Source organism: Oreochromis niloticus, linkage group LG23 (genome assembly GCF_001858045.2).
Source record: "Oreochromis niloticus isolate F11D_XX linkage group LG23, O_niloticus_UMD_NMBU, whole genome shotgun sequence".
NCBI lineage: Eukaryota > Metazoa > Chordata > Actinopteri > Cichliformes > Cichlidae > Oreochromis > Oreochromis niloticus.
In genome coordinates, this window is record NC_031986.2 from 44,726,708 (window position 1) to 44,752,296 (window position 25,589).

The following is a 25,589-nucleotide window of genomic DNA, read 5'->3' on the forward strand; positions in this document are numbered from 1 at the left end:
GGAAATGGGGAAAAAAAGCACCATTACCAAGAAAAAGTAGAATGGTTTGGACCATTATTTCCAGGAGTGTGAACCAGATTAATCTAATAGTTCAAACCCAAGCAAGGTCAAGTGTACGCCAATGAAGGCATAGTTGTTGTGCTAATTTATGTTGTGCATTAGATTATTGGTGGTGGTCTTTTGGTGGAGAACTGCAATCAGCAGAGAAGCTCCGCTTCCCTCCCGTTTCATTAGATGATGTCATTGGGTTGGCTGGCCACTTTGGACTTTGCCCCAAATGTTTTTGTCGCTATTGTTTTGGGGAATTAAGAGTAACTTATTTTTTCTTTTTCTTTTTTTTTTTGCATGCATGATTGCACAGGAAGCTTTGTGTTAGAATGTTTTTTTTTTTAAAGTGACCTGTTTTCCTCTTTACCTTTAGTCGATCTGTTCAGCTGTTTGCGGTAATAAGGTTTTTCTTTGAACTGAAAAGAATGATTGGGGTCATACATGGTTTTCACATGGTTCAAAACCATAAGTAGCCTACTTATTGAACTTTACCGTCAAGTTAATTTCCTCTCAAATTGTGACACTGCAATGTCCAAGTTATTCTGTGGAAGGGTGATGTGTTTAACTTCTATTGTAGCTTGCATGCTCTCTGTGCCTGCATGCGTTTTCTCTCGGTTTCCCATCTAGTTGATAGGCATGCATGTTAGGTTAACTGTGGATATCCATATCCCTGGTTTAATAGCTGTCTGTGTCAGCCCTGCAGTGGACTGGGGATTTGTCCTCGGAGTACCCCGTCTCACCCTGGGTCAACTGGGAGAGACTCCAACCCCCTGCAAGCCTAGTTGAACAAGCGTTTAAGAGAATTCATACATGGTGGAACTTACCTGACAGAGAGGACATGCTTGAAAGTGCTTTTCATTCACATAAATCGAACGACGTTCACATACAAAGGGTTCTGGTTCTCTAAGTCATTGGAACCAAATGGACTGCCTTAGTAACTTTGAATGCCATGTCTGGTATTCTGGTCATAACAGAGCCACTGGATCCACTCACAGCAAGCGTCTATAGTCAGTGTTTTTTGTTTAAGTCGTCATTAGTCCGTAAGTGAATAGTGGATGTGACCTAAAATGAGCTCTTGTGGCCGTTGACACCGATTGCAGTGCTAGCTTCTATGGTTTAAAGCCTATACTTAGATCTGTGACAGGGTTATTGCTTTCACATGAATTAACACAACAGCTTCCTGTGTTTTTGCACTTTGTCTTTGCTATGAGTTATATATATTTTCCACAAACCAGGCTGCACCTTCAATCTGCATCTTTCATGTAGTAAGGAATAAAGTAAAGAAATTAATTTGTGTATGTGTGAAGCAGGATTACGCTCGCAACGAGAGCTTAAGATTGACAAAAATGCACAGCTGCTTGAATCTGAGCCACCCGAGCACCATCAGGTAGCCAGGAGTTCTTAAATTCTTTCTAAATGGATTCAAAGCCAGCATCAGCAAACTCGCAGCTGCTTTAGGATCTAAAATATGCATCCTTTGTTATTGCATGTTGTAAAACCACCTGCGACGGAAACTGCAGTTTCACACTGTCTTGAACCTGACGGCGTTTCTGGGCCGTGTGTGAAAACAGTGTTTACATGATGTGATGTGTGAAATAATGTTTTCTTCTGTTCACCTCTGCCAAATCCAGTTGCCGGTCATGTGAGATAACACATTTTCTCTAGAACTGGAGAAACAGCACAGCTTTTTTTTCTTCTAATTTTCTATCAGTTACAGCAGAGAGCTAGGTATCATTTTCACTTCTAGTTCACTGACTCACTGAAGTGTGCACTCTGTACCACAAGAAGACTTGTTGTGCGATGGGGTGTCAGCAGATGTTGGGTGTGGTCGTGGTTTTGTTAGGGAGCCGAGTGTCCCGTGGATCAGCTACTGACATCAGTGACTGTAACTTCTGACATTTCTCAACAGTATCAGACGCTCACAGCTGATGATACGCGATCCCGTCCTCACACCTGAGCTCTGCTTACTTTGATCTTTTTCTCTTTCACAGCCGGTGTGTTTTCAGCATGACTGTTGCACAGTGTGCTATTGTTAACAAGCTGCAATGATAAGCTCGGTGATATCAGTAAACAGAAAACCTACTGTTCTTGCTTATCTAGGGTTAATCTTTTACTTCTATTGAGTGATAATATTGCAATGACATTGATTTTTTTTTTTAAAGCCCACATAGATATACTTAATTATTAATCCCGTCTGCTTCTCGTTTTTTTTTTTCTTAGCAATACTTTTCCAAGAGAGGAACTGCCGTACTGTATAAGGAAGTGCGGGACACATAAAAGGACGGTGACACAGTGGTGAGCTGTGTGGTAGGAGTCAGAGGTGGGCTCGAGGTGGGCTTTGAGCCCCGTTTGTGTTCGCAGTGTTGATGGACAGGCTGACAGATCGGTCAAGCAGGAATCTCTGAGGACTGTGATGTTTGCAGATGACATTGTGTTCTGTAGTGAGAGTAAGGAGCAGGTAGACGAGAGCCTGGACAGGTGGAGGTATGCTCTGGAAGAAAGAGGAATGAAAGTTAGGCAAGGGAAGACAGGATGCATGTCTGTGTGAATGAGAGGGAGACAGGTGTACCTGTGAAGGTGGAAGGGGGTGGATGAGATTAAGGCTACGTCCACACGTACCCGGGTATTTTTGAAAACGCAGATTTTTCTGTGCGTTTGCACCTTTCGTCCACACGTAAACGGCGTTTTTGGTCACTGAAAACGGAGATTTTTAAAAACTCCTGCCAGGGTGGATATTTTCAAAAACTGTTTTTGCGTTTACGTGTGGACGAGGAAAACGGAGAAAACGCAGCGTCAAAGGTGTGCGCCTTTTTGACGTCACACTGTGCGCCACGTTATTGTTTCGGTGAAATGAATTTCTACAATGGTGGACTTAGACAAAATACTGTTACTGTTAATTTTACTCTGCAGTGTTTAAATGCTTACATATACACAGACAGTTACTGTCCCTCCACACATACGACTCAGTACTGCTTCTATGCGCCATCTTTGTTTACTCTTTCCCACCCAGGCTTCTAGACTCCTGATTGGCCAACATTTCTACACGGTTAGGAATATATCGCCACCTGTTGCTTTGGCATGTTCCTGGCAGCGTTTTCCTTCGTTTTTGGCTTTTACGTGTGGACGGGATTTTTTTTTTTAGAACGAAAACGGAAAATCTCAGTTTTCAAAAATACCCGTGGACGTAGCCTAAATACCTGGGGTCAGCTCAGGTTGAGCAGTTTGAAGGCAAACAAGCAAGGCTGAGAGAGTGTGGGCACGTGCAGTCAGCAGAGGCAAGACGAAGTATGAGTGTGAATTAGAGGGAGGCAGGTGGAGGGACAAAGGATGCTGAATATGGAGCTTCCAAGCATAGAGAAGGACCACAGAGAAGGTTCATGGATATAATGGGGGACATGCAGAGGATTGGCGTGATGGGATAGGGTGAGACGGAGGCAAATGATGTGCCGTGGCAACCCCTAAAGGGAGCAACCAAAAGACGAAGCAGTACCTGTCCCAGCCTTGCCCATGGGGCTGGTTGTCTTCATTAAACAATGAATTTGAGCTGGTCTGTCAAACAGCCAGATTAGCAAGAAGATTAAATTTTATTTTATTTTTCGTGTTTTAGTTGAATCAGGATGAAAAGTTGGAAATTTTGACTCTAGTTTCTTCTGAAGTTGCTTCTTGTTCAGCCTTTAGCTGCTAAACAAAGTCCAAAAGGGGAAAATGGGCTCAGATTCAATGCAATCTAAGTGCTTCTAGTTGCTATTCATAACTGTATGTATATATCTGCTCAGCACAGCTCAAAGAGAGACACAGCGGTGCTGGTTTAGATTATTCAGAAGCCAGTTTCTGTTTTCTTTTCCTTCAGCTGAGCCAGCAATTGTTCATTTATTATGAGAGCGAGTGAGCAGCAGACACAGAGGGGGAGTAGAGAAAAAAGCTAAAAGGCAAAAAGCTGCACGCAGAGCGTTTTCACACACAAACGATCACCTGTCTCTCTGCTTCAGGCTTTTTCTGGGTAAGAAGATACAGACTTGTCATTTGTCTCCATTGTAGCAGCTTTAGTGTGGTACCAGCATTTAGAAGGGAGGGGTAAGGACTAGAAACTTTCAGCATTTAGTGGAAGTTGCTGGTACGGCTCACGCCAGCGTCACCTTTGTCAGCCAGCTACGAAGCCTGATTTTAAACACTCACCACACTGCCTGCGTTGTTCCCCGTGTAACAGGGGGATCGGTGTAAAGTAGGCAGCTTTAGGATATAAAACATCATCAATGAACGAGTTATTTTACGACGTCACTCTTTCTCTTGTGATGCACTGACTTGACGCAGTCAGTTGAAGTTTGTTTTTCACCAGTCACAGCGTTAGATAAGGTTTTACGGCTTCAGTCTGCGTACGCAACCATGTGCTTGTCTGTCTTGTTTGTATTATCGTGGTTTTACCTGGAAGGGATGGGAACACGCTTTGCATGCTGAAGCATAACTCATTTGTTTGGCTAGCCTTGTCCACCAGGCAGGGCGTTTACAGTATGTGGTTTGTACTGTACGCTGCCAGGTTGCAAGATTTCAGTAAGCGCGTACACGATGGAGGAGAACTTTTCTTGCCCCCAGTATATTTTTCCATAACAGCTTTTATCTGTGTAATTAGCAGAGAGGTATATACAGGCATGTCATCTAAACACGCAGGCAGCAGCAGCTTTGGTTTTAATAAAGACAGAAAGGTGGACGGAAATATAAACCTGTTACTGAGAAAAAGGAAGCTCCTGACCCGACTGCGCTCTAACTCTGTCTTTATGTGGAAACAAACAGAAGCCACAGCCACTGTTGCACCAGTCCCACCAGTTTTACTTTACACTGCAAATACACATCTGAAAACAAACATTGTGATTTGTTTGCATGAGCTGAAAGTGCTATCCTTCAGCTTTCTGTTTCTTTGCCTTGTCTGAATCCCAGCTTTTTACTTGTGATGGCGTCGCCCTCAGGAGCTGGTCAAATGTTGTTCTTTTTCATTTCAAACATGCATCATTGCCAAAACTTTGTGGTCTTGTATATACCTGCTCCTGCAAAGACTAATGATACACTGACTGTAAGTTTCTGCCCTGGTGTTTTTCAGATTGCGCTGTGAACGTTCACAAGAGCTGCAAGTCTCTGCTGGGAGAGTGCACCAGCAGCAAGAATAAGGTAAACACTCGAAACACGGCGAGCAGCCACGATTAGGCCACGCTGGGTTTGATTGCACTCTACAGGCCTGGACTTTAATGTGATGTTGCATGAAGGAGTTGCATATCACTTCCTGTGTCCTCTTCTTGTGGTTCGATTACCATTAGTGCTTCTGTGCAACACTATGGCAGTGAGTCAGTGATGACACGTAGAAACCTTCAGACGGGATTTTTTTTTTTTGTCAAACATGAGAAATTTGGAGGAATGCTTATGTTAAAATGACTTTTGGATTGACGATGAAACATCAGAATTTGCTGTTTGACCGTGATGGCAGCATTCAGTGTTCACTGTGACAGTAAAGTCTCAATGATGCTGCTGCTGCTGCTGCATGTAATTTCCACATTCAATACGAGGGTTGTTGAAACATGTTGCAATAACCGCGCCCATGACTTCAAAACATACGTGACCGTCTCTTATGCATGTGCACAATATGAGCTCACTGGAGCATCAAGCTAAAGAGGACTAAGGTTATCCTAGTCTACAAGTCATACTTCTTAAAAATTATTTTGGGGGATTTTTAGTGTTAATTGATTTGATGGAGCGCTGATCAGAAAGCAGGGACAGTGACTCGTGTGGACGCGTCTCTGGGTTTTAAGCACACGACATCTTATTTGAAAGGGCTGTAATGCCAAATTATATCAGGAAGTGTAACAAATAATCACATTTGTTTTTCATTTGTTATTTTTATTAAACAAACTAAACTGAAATATAACTCTATACTGTACATTTTATGACATTATTTCCTTTTTTTTTGTCTCATTCAAAAATGTAAGAGTAAGACAGAAGACTGGGAACGAAATAGTAAAAAATGTTAAGATGGTGCATGAAGCTACTTCATCCCCTCAGAGACATATAAACCTACTTCTGTCAGGACGCTTTTCCCGGCTCATTTGCGGCCGGGCTTTAGGAAGCTCGGCTTTTCTGTTCTTGTGCCTGATATGAACTTGTTAATAAAGACTAACTGCGTGTAATTTTGAATAATTTTATAATCTGATCTCTGTTGATAAAAGCACGAGAAACTGGCCTTAAAAATGTCGTCTTTCTTTATTTTCTCCACGCAGAGAGATACGCTACCGAAGACTGGCTCATCGGGATCTCCTAACCTTGGTGAGTAGAGCGCTGATGTGCGGATGTACTGCTCGCAGATCCCACTGACACAGTATCAGTGTAACTATGGGGGTTCATCGATGGCTGAGAAGGTGGCTTTAGTCCCTTTATGTCTAATTAGAAAGCTGGTTGCCACACCGGTGGTTGGCAGAGGATTAAAAACATGAACCCTCAAGACATCTGATGGTGGACTTGTCCTATTTCTTTCTGGTTTGTGTGTATGTGGGTCTGTTTCTCTGTGGTGTGTGCGCCTACACACTGAGCATAGGAGGGGGAGATTGGCCTCCAACAGCCGGTAGGCAAAGGTGATGATTAGCCACCGTTAAGAACAGTCAGATTTACTTCTGGTTTACCTTTTGTCCAAACTCTGATTTAGAAATGTTGTTTATGTACCGAATTTATATAAAGACACAGAGAACTACTGTACTAATACTACTACATCTAACTACTATGAAGTGTTACACAAGTGTCACCTGTGCATTTTGACCTGATTCATCTTATTCTTTGCCGTAGGGCGTCATTGTTGAACAAAAGCTTTTATGAAGAAAATAAAAGACTGGGTGAATCTGCACATTTTAGTCTCTTTAAAGTAGTTTCTCAAAGGCAAGTGTTAAATCTGAGCAATGGCGCTGTATGGCACAGCTGAGTAGGCTAATCACCCTGTGGCTACACAGACCATACTGCTTAGCAGGATGAATATATAAGTGGTTTTGGTCTTTTCATGGGCTTTGCTGACTATGATACAAATGTATGAAATCATTTGCTTTTATTCATTGCCGTCTATCCTAGGAAAAGTCACTCATCACTAATTGTAACATGCAGCAGGTCCGGTTGCATGCGACCGAACCCACAGGGGATGTGAGCACCGGCGGCGGCAGCAGCAGCTTAAGTTAATCTCCTGGAGCAGTTGTTATTCTCTTGTGAACAGCTGGGGACCTGTCACCCACGCCTGATTTCGCCTCATGTCTTGCCTCCAGCCAATCAGTAGCTTGTGCAGGGGGTCAGGAAGATCAGCAAGAGAGGGAGGAATTGAGGAGACGTGAAGGATCAGAAAGTGCGAGAAACACCAAAGGGCGTGCTTCTTTCTAGAAGTGACTTCTTCTGAGGAGCTCGGGCTTGAAGAGTCTCGTGGGCTGCGTATAAAAGCAGGATTCGCACTGTTCTCGGCTCATTCTTTACACTGGTGACCTCGCCTATTGCTTGTACAGTAATATCTCAGTATCAGTTTGGATTATTGCACTTCTCCTTGAGTCACTCATCCGATTTGAAGACCTTTGCAATGGAGCTGGTGGTTGCTAAAAGAGCTTGCCAAACAAAGGGACCCTTCAAAGCGTGCTCCAGGGTCGTTAAACCGTCCTCCCCATCGTCCTCCGCCTCCTCGTGGGGTCTGTCTGGACGTGTGGGGATGCGAATGTTGATGCACCGCGACATGATCACCTGCAGATTCTTCCGGTCCCTGCCGCGATCCTGGCTGCGAAAGTACTGGGGTCGGCTCGGGCAGGACGCGAAGAGCTCCTCCTCCTCCGCTCCACTTCGCTGGTCATCTTCTCCTTTCTCTCTCTCCTCTCCTCGTTTGTCCTCATGTTCCTCTTCTGTGTCCTCTAATTGCATCCGATCACCTGTCTCTCGTCTTTCTTTCCCAGCGCTAAAAGACCGGGACAGAGAGTGGGATCAGGCGGGCCCAGCTGCATCTCAGGCCCTGGATGGCCATCGAGGTTCATTCAGTGGCCCAGGCATGACCATTAGTGCGTTGGGATCTAGCGCTTCGCAAACCGCCCTCGCCACCAGCACTTCCACGGCTGCTACCTCCAGCATTGGCTACAACCTTCATTACAACAATAGTTCAGCGTGAGTACAGACTTCATTCACTTCTCCCCTGAAAAGCTTTTTTTTTCTTTCAAAAACTTCCTCACTCGTCTCCTTTTCAAGAGATGGTTATTTTTTTGCAGCGAGTTGAAAAGTTCACAGACGAGCACAGAGCAGTCTTTCTCTTAAATGTATATTGCTGTACTGTAGATGTTTGCAGGCTCTGCCGTATGTAAATGTCTCATATTTTTAGATTCTCGTCTCTTTAGCTCAAACAATATTTAGTCGTTGCCACCGTAAGATGTTTTTATAGTCGACACTTAAAGGCAGGCTGTCTCTTCTAATGTGACGCCCTTTGAAGCTGAGTGTAGACTGCTTGCAGCTGCCTGCTTTCCTGTTGCATGGCTCGGTAGCGGGGGGGGGGCAGTGAAAGGGAGAGGTGTAAATGAGCAGAAGACAAAGCCAGAGATGGGCAACAGTAAGTGGAGAAGAAGAAATCAAGAAAGATTTTCTCTACTTTCTTTGATTTATTTGCTACTTTGGATCTTTAAACTAACGTGTTGGCTGCTAGCAGGACTCAGTTGTCTCCATTTCACCATGTATGCCACCTTGGACCTGTGGTTGTCTTCCCTCAGATCCCTCCCTGGGGAGATGGATGAGACGGACACTCCCCGATCCAAACGCTACAATGAAGACGCGATTTCCCTCGCTCCTTCGACCACCGAGTCCATCATTGTAGAAGGTGAGCAGCTGTGTGAGTGACTGAAGTGCGGCTTGAACTGGAATTACTCGAATAACAGTTCCAGTCTCAGTTGGAATTGTTGCTCGGTGGGAAATTGTTGACCAGCTTTTCTCAGACTGAGTCTTCTAAGGGCCACCTGCTCGAGCGACAGCTCGCCTTCAGGGCTTTTTTCCCCAAACCCAGAGTGTGTCCTGCTGGTTGCGATTTGTGGGTTCAGGAGTGACCTCGACCTGTATTCTAGGCTGGAGTGAGGAAGTGAGACAGAGCACGGTGTCTTTTTTATGGGCTTATTCATGAAAGGGCTACTGCCGATACCCATCTTTATTGTTTTACTCCACGCTTGTATGACATGGCAGGATGATTGTTTTTCCTCACTGTGTACACAGTTGTTAAAAATATGGAGGATAATCACCTATATTATCTCTGATATTAAGAACATCACAGCATGCACTGTGCTCATGGATAACTGATGAAAGGGGCAGAAATCTTGAGTCACACTGTTGTTATCGGCCCTTTGAGGAAAGTGACCTTGATGATAACGTGTGACGCAGGTTCGGCCTTGCTGGAAGCGATCGACTGTAGTGTGTCAGAACTAGTGTTGCTCGCAAAGTGTGAGCTGGCAGAGGTGACCAAGTTTACTCTAGTGAGACAGAAAGTTGCTACTTATCGTTTAAAAGATGAAAACAAAGCCGTGCGTCGTCTCGGCAGAGCTGATGATTTTATAAACTGTAAATGTCTAATTTAGGCAACGGGCCTAAAAATAATTTGGTTCAGCCCTGTCGAAGCGCAGAACGATGAGCTGTTAAACAGGGACCCTGCACAATAAGAATCATTTAGGATTCTTCATTATTTATAAAATTCTGCTCATGTTAAGGTAACAATATTCAAAAGTCCTTTTAAAAATAATTATAATCCAACAAAACAGAGCAGGTCTGATGCCTCTGCTGCTCCCCTCAGATGCTCACTATGCAGCTGTGCGGGCTGATCTGGAGTCTGATGCTCAGGATTTGGAGGCAGACTCGTGGAGTTTGGCGGTTGATCAGCAGTATCTCAAAAAGCACACTAAAGAAACGACGAAGAGACAAGATGTGATATACGGTAAGTGTGATTTCGTTGCTCCTGTACGCGTCGGGCCACTGAGTCGCCTGTCCCGCGGATGCAGATGGCGCTTTTACCTTGAAAGGCACACTGATTGGGCCGTGCACTTCAACTATAACACAGCTGGAATCACACATTTAATTTGGTGAGAGCTGTAAATAAACCTTAATGTGTAAATATGTGTGTTAATATTTAAAAAGCCTAAATATAACCAAGTGTATATATGAGGGGAAAACCAGGAGCTTTACGTAACATCCAGCACCTCAGTGCACTGCAGTGCATCACACACACATGTGCATTACAGAACATGCGTGTGTCGTCCTGTAGAGCTGATGCAGACAGAGATGCATCATGTGAGAACTCTGAAGATAATGCTGCGCGTCTACGTCCGGGAGTTGAAGGAGAACCTCCAGATGGACGCAGGAAGGCTGGACTGTCTGTTCCCCCGCTTGGAAAACCTCCTCGACCTTCACACAAACTTCCTGTCTCGTCTCAAAGAGCGGCGCCGAGAAAGCCTCGTCCCGCCCAGCGACAGGAACTACACTATCAACAAACTGGCAGACATCCTGATCGCACAGGTATGGAGGAGACACGCATGCACGCTGATGCCCACCATCGATTTTCTCAGTGACAGAGCTGACGTTTCTTGGTTGTCCAGTTCTCAGGTGAAATTGGAGAGAAGATGAAGGACAGCTATGGAGATTTCTGCAGTCACCACCCTGAAGCTGTCAGCTACTACAAAGATCAGCTGCAAAACAACAAAAAGTTCCAAATCATCATACGAGTACGATGCATAGATACAGAATTAGATGTATTATATCACATTAAAGAGTCGTTAGTTACCATGCAGAGTTAAATAAAATATTTCTGCTTTTGTTCTTTGCAGAAAATCAGTCACCTGTCTATTGTGCGGCGGCTCGGAGTGACTGAGTGTATTTTATTGGTGACACAGCGGATTACAAAGTACCCGGTACTAGTTGAGCGCATTCTTCACAACACTGAAGGTATTTCTGCTCAGTAGATCACAGTTACTGCCCAGAATGACTTGGTTCACTGTGTTTAATCATTTCTTCCTCATTCCTAGCTGGTACGGACGAGCATGTGGATTTGACTCGGGCGCTGGGTCTGATCAAAGACACCATCGTACAGGTGGACACGCTGGTTAATCTCCACGAGAAGAACTCCAGGCTCGGAGAAATACACAGCAGGATGGAGCCCAAGGCACAGGGGAAATTCAAAGACGGTCGTGTCTTTCGGAGGGAGGACCTCGCGCCGGGCCGGAGACGGCTGCTTCATGAGAGCACAGTCAGCTGGAGAGCTGCTTCAGGCAGACTCAAAGGTTCGCTTATCACATAATAAAACTGTTACTCATCTGCTGTCTGTGCACGTGTTCTGGTTCTATAAATCAATAATGCATCTCTGTCATTTCTGTTGCTCTTCCTTTAGATATTCTTGCCGTGCTGCTGTCAGATGTGTTGCTTTTGCTTCAAGAAAAAGATCAGAGATATGTATTTGCTGCAGTGGTGAGTACGTCGGTATCTATGAAAAATAAAAGGGCATCAAAGAGAAATGTGCTCAGTGTGTTTTGGAAATTGTAAAAAGGAGCAGAATTATTTTGTGATGGGCGACAGATTTGTAAATTCATCGGTTTAGCTCTCATTCTCGTTTCCGCCCCCTCCTCCCTTTTGTTCTTCTGGTCCTCCCAGGATAACAAGCCGTCAGTTATCTCGCTCCATAAGCTCATAGTCAGGGAGGTTGCCCACGAGGAGAAAGCCATGTTTCTTATCTGTGCCTCTTCCAATGAGCCGGAGATGTATGAGATCCACACCGCCTCGAAGGAGGAGCGAAACGCATGGATGACGCAAATACGACAAGCTGCGGAGAGGTAGCTGCAGCAACACACAAACACGCATCTGTTTATCACTCAGGCTAATCCAAAGAAAGTGTTCACACACCTCAATCAAAGCCAGGATCCTTCCCTCATCTGACTCCTGTCTTCTCCCCCATTAGCTGTCCTCACACTGAGGAAAGGCTGTTCAGTGAGGAAGAAGAGGCACGAGCTTCCAGATTTAAAGAATTTCGAGGTAACTAGAGGCCACAAGGTGGTGCTCATGTGTTATATTACCCTTATAATATATAGAAGTCCAGAATATTAAAGCTTATTCTCCAGGAATTAGCCCCATGAGTCTTCTGTGTCATGTTTCCCAACTGTAGAACGGCTAAGCCAGAAGGATGCAGTGATCCTGCAGGCGCTGACCGAGAAGCTTCAGCTGTTTGCGGACATGGCCGAGTCTGTGGCAGGGCTGGAAGACACAGCGTCGCGCTCCAGACTTCTGCTTCGAGGAGACTTCTCAGACCTCCAGCAGGGGGAGGTCCTGCTCAAAGGAGCTATCACTGAGGGTAGGACTAGGCCGCATGACGATATGTGCATCTGTCGAAGTTTCAAAGGGAATTAAATGACATTTACACACATTCTCTTCTCTCAGCTGGTTTATAAATTAGTAGGTAGTAATATTATTGATTTGTTTTGGCTTCAGTGGAGAACCTTCAGAACCTGCTGCAGTCTGGAGTGAGGGAGGGGCCTCCTGCGCCCGCCAGGTGGGAGGAGGGAAACGGCTCTGGGGTTCTGCCCAGGCGAGCCGACACGTTTGGGGGCTATGACAGCACCCCCGCCATCTTCAACAAGAGTGAGTCCAGCACACTGCGAGCAGCAAAGAAGTCTGTTTCACGTCGTACATACAGTACAGATAAATAAAAATGTATAAACAAAACAAAATAAATCTGTGGGGACAGTTTTACACACAAATCTGTTTGTATGTGTGAAGTTTCTGTGGAACTCTTTTAGATTATGACTGTTTGCTGGTCAGTTTCTCTCCCGCAGAATTGTTAATGTCTGCGTGTGTGTGTGTCTGTATGTGTGTGTGTCTGTGTGTGTGTGTGTCTGTGTGTGTGTGTGTGTGTGTGTGTCTGTGTGTGTGCCAGATGGCAGTGTGAAGAAGAACTTTTCTGGCGAGTCCAGAAACAGAGACAGGAGTCAAAGAGCCAGCTCTGACCCTCAGCTGAAAGACCTCTGTGGCAGCCACGCCCTGGAGCAGACGGTAGGACACACACACACACACACACACACACACACACACACACACACACACACACACACACACACACACACACACACTTCTTGGGATGAGTCGCTGTTATTTCCTGTAAATAGTAAGAACCAGAGCAAGTCCTCTGGAAATTTCCACGTGTCGATGTTGAGCGTGACCCTGTGTTTGCAGGTGACTTCGTCTGTTTCTACATAGATGAAGCCTCGATAAACAAATTCTCTGAACTTTCATTTGATTCCTGTAAATTTCACTGCTGGACAGTAAGCCAGCAGACTTCAGTTTGTGGTTCATACACAGGTTCAGTGCTCTGAGTTTGAAATACCGACTAATACTTCACACGTTTTGGTTTTCGTTTTTTATTAAACATTATTATTTGTTTTCCACGGCTGTTTCCTGGAATCACTTTTGGATTTAGTTCACAAAATTAATTCTACTAAACTGAAATTAAATAATTCAGTGCTGAGGTCATATGTTGACACATCTTATATATTGTACTGTACATAACGTGTAGCACTGCAGTATGATGGCCTTGCTGTGTATCTCACACTCAGGTGGACGAGAGCTCTCCTGCCCGGTGGAATCGCATCTGGTCCGACTCGTTCCCAGAGGCTGAAGTAAGCGTCTCACCTCTTATCTCTCAGCTACAGAACAATGTCAGGTTTGATGCTCACAGTCGTGCCTGCTGGAGCCATGAGATGTTTATTAACCCAGTAAAATGTTGTGTTGTGGATATTTGAGCATGCTGACCTTGTCTGTTCTTTGCACTCTAGTTCTTTGACAGAGTGCTGATGCTCTCACAGAGGCTCTACAGTCTGCAGGTAAAAGTCTCCCCTTCACTCTGTAAATGAAACGCATTAGTATGTTTTGGTTGTTAAAATAACATCTCAGCTGCTCGTCATCGTCTCGGTGCAAAAATGGTCTGCAGTGTTTTTGTTGTTTCACCTGGTCTCGTGTGTCTCTTCAGGCCATCGTTTCACAGCAGGACAGTCAGATCGAGCTGCAGCGGGCCTCGCTGACGGAGCGGGCCTCCCTGCCCGGCCGCCACAAGGGGAACGTGCTCCTGGAGCAGGAGAAGCAGCGGACTCTGGCCTTGCAGAGAGAGGAGCTGGCCAGCCTCCACAAGCTGCAGTCGCAGCACCGGCAGGAGCAGCAGCGCTGGGAGAAGGAGCGAGAGAGGCACCGCCAGCAGGTGGAGGCTACCGAGGCCAGGCTACGACAAAGAGAGGAGGAGTGCAGGAGGACGGAGGTGAGGCGCTCTCTGTTACCTAAGAGCTGCAGAACAGTTACGTTTGGTTTTCTGCTTGCTGAAGACTAAACTTGCTGAGGTTATATTTAACGAAGTTTAAGCTGCAGCATCACTTCTTGTTACGCAGGAGCAACTGGCAAAAGAGAGGGAGGAGTTGGACATGCAGAGGGAGACGTACCAGCAGGACCTGGAGAGACTGAGAGAGTCCACCAGAGCTGTGGAGAAAGAAAAGGAACGCCTGGAACACCAGAAGAAGATCAAGAGGAAGACCATTGAGGTGGGGCACCCGTGCTAGTGGCCGCATGTGGCAACATTTACTGTTATTATTGTTATGACGTATTACGGGCTCACACGTGTTGCATGCATTTGATTTGACGCATTTAATATCTTTGTGCTTGCTTTTGCATGATGCTTAATTTGTGTGTCAGTGTGCAGAATGCCCTTTCTCTGTTTATCATTTTGAAACATTTCAGTTACAGCGGAAACATGAATAAGCTGCCACAGGACCCTTTTTTTGTTGCTTATCAGGTCTCCTACGAGTGGGACAGAAGCATCGGTTTCATAGACGGGCTTACAATTCAGCCCAGAACTCCACCTCTGTGTGGGTCATCTCCTTACCCCCCAGCCGCTCTCGTGTTTGCTTATACCTCCCCTCCTTACGCTACAATGCATTGCATTGTGAGCTTCATGGGAGAGCAGTTCTGAGAAAGAGCCACTGACTGTAATTTCATGCCCGATGTTAACAAATCTGTCAAGGAGTTACTTAATATCAGCCTTTAGTGTTTTCAAAGGTCTGCAACAACCAATTACAGCTTAGTTGATTGGATGGGTGTCTGTGTGCACCGGCAACTTTTGTCTTGACACAGATTTTATCTGTTTGTCAAAGAAAAAATATATGAGTGGATGGAGCATTTACAGTCGCCACCTGAATCACATACTTTTAATTTACGTAGTTCATTTGTAGCTGATACAGCAAAGCTTAATGAATCCATGAACAGAGAGCTGCCACATTCAGTCTGACACAGCTCAGTGCAGACCTGGGACTCACTGCACTCACTGAGTCCTGCTGCATCCCTGCTTACCTGAAAAAGTGTTATGATTTATGAAACAGCGCGATGTGTTGGTTCAAGTTCTTTCACAGCCACTAGAAATACCTAAAGCTAATTTCAAATGCTAATATTAAAGCGTAAATGTGAAAAGCTCCCAGCACTCCACATCTGCGTGCTGCCTTTTTCCAATGCAAAACACACCTAATGATGCTGTGATGACTCTGACTGCAGCACAGTGATTCACCGCCACTGGACTGCAATTACTCAAGTCTGACCGTAAACCACTGGTGCTGTTACATGGGCTCATATGCATGTATTTCTGTCTGATTGCGATCTATAGTTATGTCATAAGTCCCTCTCTGCTGATTGGCCAGTGTCTCCAGCCTGCATACCGTGCTGAGTAACTGTCAGCTGACACGACGCTGTTCATTCACGCCCAGACACGTCCCAAAAAACGCTACAGTGCTCTTTTGCACTCAGTTAACGGGAGTCTTGACTCACAGTGTACACAAACATAACCAGCTGACGTGAATTATTGCAGTTATCATCTCATTACAAGCTGCAGAGGCCTTTGACTGTGAGTTATATCTAGAGTACTTCACAGTGGCTCCAGGAGAACCACATCCCCTGCTCTGATGAAGCAGCAGAGCCTCTGGGTGAACTGACCTAATCCTCTGTCATGAGTAATCCTCTTCTAATTATAGAGCCCTCTGCAGAAACGGTGACGGTGAAAAAGATTTCTGTCAAGTTTGTTCAGACCTGAACTATATCACACTTACATACTATATAATCAGTCTTTGTGCATGCATTTTGTACATATGTGCAGTGTCTATGGGTTTCAGTTCTATACTGTTGGCTGGGACTTTTTTGGCTGTGGTTTTGAGAGATTTGGAAGTGGTTTCTTCTCCCTCTGCGTCAAACACATCAAACGGTCTTTTCATTAGCTACAACCGCAGGATCTGTTCCAGGCTCCTGGCCAAGCTGATATCAACAGACATTTATTTGCCTCCAACCAAATTTAGGACTCATCAGCAATCCCAGAGAGCTTTGATTAGACCTCATAAAAAGACATGCTTCTGTGTGTGCATTTCTTAACATACGTGAGCAAGAACTGTGCAGGTTTTGACATGTTCTGACTGCAGAGAGCACTTTTTCCTCTTTGATCTGTGTTATCTCATCTGATCGTAGTTGGCCCCGGGATTTGGGTTGGCTGTGGTCTGATTGCTCAATACTCTTGCAATTGGAAGGTCATAAAAGCCAAGAGTTGCTGAGGTTACATCTCGATTTTTAGGTTTAAGTGAAAGTAAACAACATGAGGGGCAGATCAAGAAACAGTTGGCCAAATTGCTCCGTGCACCAGTTGTTTTTTTTTTTCTTTGATAAAAACCTAAATGCTGGGAAACGGTCTTATGTAAACAAGGACAAAGGTTGAAGCTTGCAGGGAAAGGTGATATTTTTTTTTCCCAGCAGTTTACGACTGCTTCTTTCATGAGGAACCTGCAGATTGTAACGGGGCTTTTATAAGAGATAAGCCTTTATGTCTCCTTGGTTTGATAAGCATGCACGGTCATATTCTTTGTTTTGATCACACCTTGTAAAAGTTAAAGTGTTATGCTCTTAAAAGACTTATGAGTTTCAATCTGCAAACAGAACACCAGTGTAAAAACACCGTCTGTGCTATTGAGAGGATCACAATCAATAATCAACTCAGCAACCTAATCTTGTGTAGTGCCATGTTTGGTGCGCTCGTACGATTCGTAGCCTCAGTTACAGTAAAGGTCTTCTGCTGCATCAGGGTGTAACAGTTTGTGCCTTCAGAGATGCTCTTCTGCATATCTCAGTTGTTACGAGTGTTTGAGTTGTTTCCTTCTTATCAGCTTGAAGCAGCCTGGCCGCTCTCCTCTGACCTCTGACCTCTGGCATCAACGGGGCATTTTCACCCAGAAAACTGCTGCTCATATTTTCTTTGCATAATTGCATTGAGCTGCTGACTCGGCTGATTGGTTTCACGAGCAGTTGAATGGGTGAATGTGACGTAAAGGGCAGTGCAAGACAATAGGAGCAACTCAGAGTGAGCATGAAAGCACAAAGGTGGAATAATTAGGAGCCAAACATGCATAACGGTTTTATTTAGATCCTCTATGATTTCTTTATGTGACTAAAACATAAAGTCTGCAAAAGAAAAAAGTAAAAGTACTAGTTGCTCTTTGGCTTTAGCCTCCAGACTGATATTAATTGCTTTGGTCTCAGTGTGTTTCTGTCTGTGAAACTCGCAGTAAACACTCATCAACACCTCACCATGTGCACAGAAACCTAAAGGCCTGTTTCTGGGTTCTTCTATAATCAGCTGCTAACAGTTGCTTTGTGGAGCTCAGACGCAGCACCGCGCTCGAGGGCAGATATTTTCTCTAAGCCATCTGTCACTGTAGCTATTCCCCACCTGTTAGCTGTACACTGTGTGCAGTACTGTTCACTCTTTAACCACAATATTGGCAGATTACTCACAGTCCAACTGAATCATTTGCTCTGAGAGAGGAAAGTACTTTTTCACAGTCTTGGAGAAAGTTGCTTTTTAATGAGGATTTTTAAGGTAATAACTGGCTGTAACATGTTATTGAAAAAGCTGCAGTGTATTGATCATTGTTGGTCGAAGGAGATGTTGTCTATGTGAAAACAGCGTCTAAAACCCAAACATATTGCGATAGTCTGTAACAGACACGGCTGCTTTCTTTCTTTGCAGCTGGTGAGTCACTGTAATGTCATAAATGGGTTAAAGTGATGCCGTTCCTCCACATGTTTGTTATTATTTGTAGCCAAAGAGAATCGACTGAAATGTAAAACTTGTACCGAGTGGAAAAGACGGAGAATGTTTGAACTTTTGATTGATGCGAGACTTAAAAGATTCATCAGGCATTAAGAAAAAATGTTGCCTAATAATTTTGTGCCATGAATAGCTGCTGCTGTGAAACACCGTGTTCCAACATGGTACTTTCTCTGAGTAATTACCGCATTCAGGAACTGTATGATTTACTTAGGTGCAATTTGATTTTGGATTACACGTGTTTTGCCTGCTAATCTCGTGACTTCACCCTGGATCAGAGCTACAAATTAACCATAAAAAACAATTTTTTTTAACGTTACTGTTCAACACATAAATTACTCCTGGCTAAAAGTCCCCGAGCTGGTGTTGTCCAGTATGTAGAAGTCTTCGTGCAGGGTTCGTGGATACATTATGATATGGGAATATCCAGGCAGTTTTCAGGATGAGAGGAACCTGGCTCTATAATCAGCTAGTCCAAACCTACCATTAGCAGTACCCTCTGGAAGGCAGCCAGTGCTAATTGTTTATGTGCTGTCAGTCAGAGCTCTTTGTGCTCGGCAGCTTGTGCATGGTTTACTGCCCGGGAAACCTGCTGTTTGCGTCGCTTAAAGCAGATCACCTTGTTGTGGGAACAATGAAGGATCTGTGTGCCGAGATGAGTGAGTGCCGAAAGAGGAAAAATTACGGAGAAGGAAAACCGAGGGGTCAAGAAAGGATGTATGGAGACTTTGCCCACAGAGGGCCCCTTTACTGTCTCGGCTAGAGGAAGCTACAGTCTCCACACATGAGAGCGTTCAGATGAGTCTGCCTTCAGTCAGGCATTCCCCATCACCACAGGAAGTGCTCAGCAGCATCATCAATCATGTTGCACATGGACTGCTTCCAGACAGGCTGATGCCAGGCTTTAGCTTTGGTCACAGAGAAACTGATGTTGATATTATTACGACATTAAACACTGTTTGGAGGAAAGCTATTCGTTTATTTTTATAATTAAGACCATCGTAGTAATCCCCAAAGATTTCCTGTCCAGTAAACCCAAGCAGCTATTATTACTATCATCATTATCACGTAAGAGGAACGGTGAAGAGTTAACCCCTTCTGGCTGATTTGTAGTCGGCCCATTGTTCTTTGACTTCTTATATGATGTCAGATAAATGTCATTCTCCACCATAACTGGGTCACAGTGCTGCAGAGGGGGATTAGCAAAGTTTGGTTGTGTAGTATTTCTTACAATAGCCCGCTGAAAGGAGCCTCTGTGGCGATGAAACTTGTGGGATTATTCACACAAACACCGCATCACTGCATTGTTGCAGAAATCCTCCTGGTCAGTCTCACTGAATGCAACTTGGACGCTAATGTTGACTCGGCCTCGAGATCATCTTTCCTCCCTTCTAGTAATTAAGTGGACAATGCGATTTCTATTATCCGCTCATGTCACCGGAGCCGTTTTCTTGTTCGCCTGCTTGTTTAGCAGTCCTGTTCGTTTTGTTCAACACGCCTTTGTGTGCTCACGGATTATTAAGGGTTTTATGTTTCTGATTTTCTGTGTCTGTGTCTCTGTGTGCATTGTCCTCAAGCAGCTTTGGGGGGGAATCAAAAGCTTGCACCAGATGTACCAAAATGCATGCTCAGCAAGAGTCCAATGTGTTTCTGATTCCCTCTTTAGCCTGTAAATACCCAGCGCCTCAGCAGATTTGATGACGCCCTGCCATTACAGAGGCCAGACGATTTATGGCGTGCGATCTGTGTATTCCCTGCATTTGTTTGAAGTTGTTCTCATGCGCACACACACACACGGGCCGTGCAAACATTTGCGACTGTGATTCTAAGCTGAATCGATGCATCGATATAGAAAATGAGCTTAAAAGTCCACCTTAATAATAATCCATTCTTTCCTGTCCTGCAGGTGGCTCCCCTTTCTGGAAGTCTAAATGGAGATCTCCTCATGTCCTCTGGGTCCACCGACTTGCCTCCGAAGCCGCTGGTGCGTGGCAGCATGTCCGTGGCACAAGCCGACTATCCGGAGCGTCCCGAGGTGATAGTGCGACGTGAGACGGGCTCCTCGACTTTGTCGCTAAAGACAGATGTGCCGCTTCATCTCTTCAGCACCACCAACCAGCTGCACAAGCCGGTCGGGGTTCAGCAGCAGATCCCCACCAAGCTGGCAGCAATCAACAGCGGCAAAGGGAAAGGAAGCAAGAGCGGCAAAGCTTCCCATCGCACCGACAGCACCGGTGAGGCGTCGGGATCATGACCGCTGATCAGAAATTCCAGCACTTGCAGACTTGCTATTAAATGGCCACAGGTGTAAATACTATACAGTGCAGTCCTTTTTAGAAAGGTACCAAAAAAGGTGATAACAGTGCGGGTCGTCTTTTGCTCACACTCATGAGAGACTGTTTACTCAAAGCAGTTTGTAAAGCTCAAGATGAGGTGCAAGCTGTTTTAGCAAAGCACTCTGGATGTTGGATTTAGGCCATTAGGTTTTAAGTCTCTTCCTCCCGTAGGTGATGTTAATCAGTGCAGCAGACTCTCTGTTAAAATGGATTTTCCTTGCCTGACCTGCGCTCGGCCTGATCAGCCTCATTAGAATCACATTGGCAGTCTTCACTGGGTCAGGCTTATCAAAGAGGCCAGGCTGCTCATCTAATCTCTCTCTGCTCCCGTCCCCTCCCTCGGTCTCCCCGCAGCCTCGCTGGACATGAAGCAGGCGCTCCCACTGAAGCTTTCCACCAAAGAGGACAACGCCCACAAGGTCAAGCGCTCCGTCAGCCCCCACCAGCAGGTCCCGATGTCGGCCCCTCCTCAGTCGCACACCCCACATCACCACGCAGGTATCGCTGCGCACGCGCTCGCTTGCTCAATCAGACGAACTCAAACACAATCTCCTCTCGTCCGTCTTTGCCTGCTGCATTATTAATCTTGGTTCTCATAGACGCAAACAAAAGAGTTGCATTCTCCACCTGGACAAACCTGACCCCACCCAGTCACATTCCTCTCTAAAGTCTGCCTTCATGCCCAGCCTCACCCTGTGTAAACACCTATCAGTTTCACATGCTGCAGTATGATTAATATCAAGCTGTGCTGCTGACACAGACATTTTAACACTTTAATCCTGTCCTCTCTGTTGCAGCTAACAAAGAAAAAAGCGCTGGCAGGATTTTATGTGATTACATTCCTGTATGAGTAAGCCTGGCTGCATCGAGCTGCTATGAATAACTGTATTTGCAGTAATTCTTTGTTCTCTTATTGCCTTTCCTGCAGATCAGCCCAGTTCTCTAGACAACGCTGGACCAGACATCGGGTCTGCCTCCCACCCTCCAAATGTTCAGAAGCCCCCCATGCCTCCTGCACAGTCCCATTCTCAACCCTCCGTGCAGCCTCCCATCATACCTCCCCACTCCCAGAGCACCGGCGCTCTTCAGTTCCACTCCCCCGTGCAGCCGCAGAGCCTCAATCCCGGTGCACAGGTTCAAGGGCTCAGCCACAGCCACAGCATGCCGCCGCCCTACAAGTTCACCACAGAGGACCTCAATAAGGAGGATGTCATCTTCTTCTGATAGAGGAGAAACCAGTCCAGGGATTGATGGTGATCCCCATTAAACCATACGGCCCATTACGAAGAGCACCTTCCATGCGATCATGTGACGTTCGATGCAGGCAGACGCATTGTTTCAGTAAGACTGGTGAAGTTTGTTGCGGGGAGAAGGGCTGCAGTGGTTCACACACAGAAAGAAAGTCGACATTTGTTTTTAATAACCCTCATTTGGTCCTAAACTGCCAATATTAGTGTAATCGTTTAATCTTATTTTATTTAATTTTTAGTTTTATATCTAAACTTAATCGGCTGAATCACGAAGGAGAGACCTTCGGGAAAACAAAGGCTCCTTCCAGAGTGTGGAAAAAAAGGTGTAAATGAAGTTTTACCGATCCAAAGACATTAGCCGTGAGAGCTGAACCAGGATGTGACTGAAAGGAAGAGAAACTGTTGTTTTTTTTGTCAAGAGGAGTGAAATCAGGACAGTCGATGAAGCGATGGAGATCTTACGGGACCTTGAACCACGTAAAAGAAACTCTTAATACACAAACACTGTCTGCTCGATGTTTCATTTGCACAGTGTAAATACTTCAGCCCAGACTGATGGATGAACAGACAAACTGTGTACTGTTTGATTGTACAGCTGTTAAAATGATGAAGCTTCCTTTCATTTTGTTATTTGTCTTAATTGTGTTTATCGCTGAAGGTTCAAACTGAGGATTATGTCCTTGGTTTTTCATCTTTTTATGAAACCCGTCTTGTCTAAGCTGTCGCATCCTATTACTTCATTTCAACCAAGGGGGAGTTGGGCTAATTGTACAACTAATGAAACTCATGCAGAGTGAGACAAACTCGGAATCTTTGTCACATAGTTTGAACTCTTGGCATCATTTTCCCCCCAAACACTCTGTGTTGAATAACAACAAATAAATGTTTCATAAAAATTAGTCTTTTCCCATCTTTACGCTCCGTTTGTTGCTGACTCTGAAACATAACAAATACAAATTTATTAGCATCAGCTTTAATTTTAAGGCTATAATTTTCCCACACTTATACTTATTCAGGAAGCTAATTGAAGATGTCTGAGTTAGTCATCACTTTATTGAGTTTGTCTCACCGCAGGAAGCCCCTCCCCCCTCCCCGCCCCCATCATCACTTTGAGTCACATCTGTATGAAACATTTATTAGAGCTCGAGTGGGTGTACTGTACATTTCATGCTGTAAGCTATTTTAAAAGCAATCTTTAAACTGCTTTAGTTTTCTTGTCAGTAGCCTGAATAGAAAAATAAGACGACATATTGGAATGTAACCATTTCAGGAGAGGATGTGGGCTTCAGACACTGAAAAGTATCAAATATATCGTGAAATGGAACAATTGGTTACAATATAACCCCAGTTCTCTGAGCTCCATATATATGGAATATACAGGGTGGACAGGGATTCTTGACTACATTTGGTTACATTGCAACCCGGGTTCTCTGAGTGGACACATACACCCGACATATTCCATATATACAGAGCTAGAGAGATGCTCTGCACACAGTGGAGAACTTAATGATTTGGCCCACCGTATCCTCTCTGCTGTCTGTCTGGAGAGGACAAATGTCAAAGGAATCAACAGTGTCTGTTTGACACAGACATAAAAACGTGTGCTGTAGGTCACATTCACCCTGTCAGCTTTTCCAATATCAGAATAAGATAAACGATCACACAGGAAGGAAGCGGTTTAAAGGTTCTTTATTTTCCATTTCAATCCACATGAGTCTTATTATCATTATTATTATTATTATTATTATTTTTAGGTTTAATGATATGTTAATCTGTTTATGAAATGTTTTTTGCCACTCGAGCTCATTTTGATGACTTTACAGTTTGTAAAAAACAAAGTCTGGCTGGGTACATTTTAGCCAGTTCAGTTTGAGGTAAACGTTTTATTTGAGGTTTGAGTTTCTGTTGACTGTATTTATTGTTGAAGACGTTTCATCAGCCTTGTCTTAAATCTCTGTGCCTGCCTGACAGAAGAGCGATACTGTGACAGCTGTGGAGGTACAGCCGTCGCCTGCTGTGGTTTGTTCCTCTGCACGCGTGGGGAACGTCAGAGTTTGTTGATCCAAAATGAGCTGCTGAAGCTGTGATCACAGGCTCGACCTGGAGCAGGTTTTTGTGTATATTATGTATATTATTGTACATACTGGTCGCCCTCCTCCTACACAGTGTCTGTTTTGTGTATTTCTGTATATACACTTAAAATACACACATGGCTGTGTAGGTACAATCTGGTACTCTTTCACCTTCCTGAATACAACCTTGGCACAAATCACAATCATTCATCATTGCTGTGTAAACGAATGTGTTTAATCAGCGGCGGTACGCTGCCTGTCGGGTCTCTGGTACTAGTCACAGTTTCAACGAGTTCATGGACGAAATGATCCGCTTGTTTCAGTTGGTTAAACCAAAGAGGCGTTCAGCTGACTGAGTGTCCATAACAGCTGTGTTTACAGCTCATGCCCTTCATCAGATCTTTGGTCCCATTTAAATGGGCTGGTTCATTTAAATGTAGCGCTTTTCTACCCTTCTGAGCAAAGCGCTTTATACAACTTGTGCATTCACCCAGTCACACAAGCACATTTTCTAACTAACATTCACACACTGATGGATGCATTGGAGAGCAATTTGGGGTTAGTATCTTGCCCAAGGATATTTCGCATGCAGACTGGAGGAAGCCAGGAATCGAACCACCAACCTTCTGATCAGTAGATGACCTGCTCTACCGCCTGAGCTACAGCCACCCCACCCCCGTTTGCCGCCTCATCTCAAATATCGCTTTAGTCACAAATGATTATTGTGTTCTTTACATTTTTTATCCACCTAATATGTAGTGTGTGAGTTTCTTGTATTTATGGACTGACGCTCACATGGGTGGAAGCTCTAGAATTGTAGTTTTCTAGAGTTTGGCACAATCAATCCCAGCAAGCTCACAGGTTCATCAGCCAGCTTACTCTGGTGGTTCTTTAGCAGGTGAGACTCGATCATGAAGATCATGTCAGCTGAAAAAGCCACTTAAGCTTTGTCACACTTTTCGGGACGTTTCCTTCGGTACGTCTGTATTTCTGTGTTTTCAGCTCGTGTACGAGTGCTTTGCTTCTGCTTCAGGTCCGAGACTTTAATGAAACCTCAAAGGGGAGATGAAGGCTGCCTTGTGGATCAACTCGAGTCTTAAATGTTGCTTCGCTGTAGTCTCGTTTCTGTTTTCCAATGTGGAAGCCGGTCAGTCACGTCCCTGTGTACGGTGTGTGTGGATTTGTTGCTTTGCTTTTACACATATTTGTTGGACCTGTAATGTGTAAATACTTTATTTCCTCTGCCAACTTTACACTAGTCACTTTGGATAGTAGCATACTTGAAAGGGAAAATGAATGTTGAGAATGCGTCTTTGTTGTTATGTGAACTTTTATTTAGTGAAAGCTGTCTAATGACATTTGTAGCACTCGGCAAAACTGATCTTTTTTTTTTTTTGTACCCTTTTATTTTATTCACTTTGCAACATTTAGAATGACCTGCGGACACAAACTGCTGAATTAGAAACATTTAGTAATAAAAAAGTCTTGAAATAATTTGGTTTGTTTTTCTCCTCTGTGCAAAGCGTTTGGAACATTGCTGTTTAGTCCAAAGTCGAGGACGCAACTAAATTTGTGTTTACTGGCTCGCCGTGCACGTGCAGCGTATAATTCTGACTCATATGCACTTTTATTCACTGCTCGTCAAAATAATCCTGACCACCCAATTAGCTAGCACCCGTGCCATTTCCCAGTGTCTAGGAGGTGCCGT

At 44.6% G+C, this 25,589-nt stretch overlaps 1 protein-coding gene across 2 annotated transcripts in view; it reads left to right on the plus strand.

Annotated features, from left to right (window-relative positions):
- arhgef18b (rho/rac guanine nucleotide exchange factor (GEF) 18b) overlaps positions 1-25,375 on the plus strand; it is a 42,781-nt gene extending 17,406 nt beyond the window's left edge. For both annotated transcript variants that reach the window (XM_005479169.4, XM_005479167.4), the window contains exons 10-31: positions 5,141-5,208; positions 6,309-6,354; positions 7,998-8,202; positions 8,796-8,902; positions 9,860-10,000; positions 10,328-10,578; positions 10,659-10,784; positions 10,887-11,004; positions 11,085-11,339; positions 11,447-11,523; positions 11,707-11,885; positions 12,011-12,084; positions 12,215-12,400; positions 12,538-12,687; positions 12,983-13,098; positions 13,659-13,721; positions 13,878-13,925; positions 14,072-14,353; positions 14,481-14,630; positions 20,130-20,457; positions 20,914-21,057; positions 21,488-25,375. In XM_005479169.4, the coding sequence (XP_005479226.1) occupies positions 5,141-5,208; positions 6,309-6,354; positions 7,998-8,202; positions 8,796-8,902; positions 9,860-10,000; positions 10,328-10,578; positions 10,659-10,784; positions 10,887-11,004; positions 11,085-11,339; positions 11,447-11,523; positions 11,707-11,885; positions 12,011-12,084; positions 12,215-12,400; positions 12,538-12,687; positions 12,983-13,098; positions 13,659-13,721; positions 13,878-13,925; positions 14,072-14,353; positions 14,481-14,630; positions 20,130-20,457; positions 20,914-21,057; positions 21,488-21,783 (3,410 nt within the window). In that variant the 3' untranslated portion in view covers positions 21,784-25,375. The remainder of the gene's footprint in view (positions 1-5,140; positions 5,209-6,308; positions 6,355-7,997; positions 8,203-8,795; positions 8,903-9,859; positions 10,001-10,327; positions 10,579-10,658; positions 10,785-10,886; positions 11,005-11,084; positions 11,340-11,446; positions 11,524-11,706; positions 11,886-12,010; positions 12,085-12,214; positions 12,401-12,537; positions 12,688-12,982; positions 13,099-13,658; positions 13,722-13,877; positions 13,926-14,071; positions 14,354-14,480; positions 14,631-20,129; positions 20,458-20,913; positions 21,058-21,487) is intronic.
- Positions 25,376-25,589: the final 214 nt, after the last annotated feature.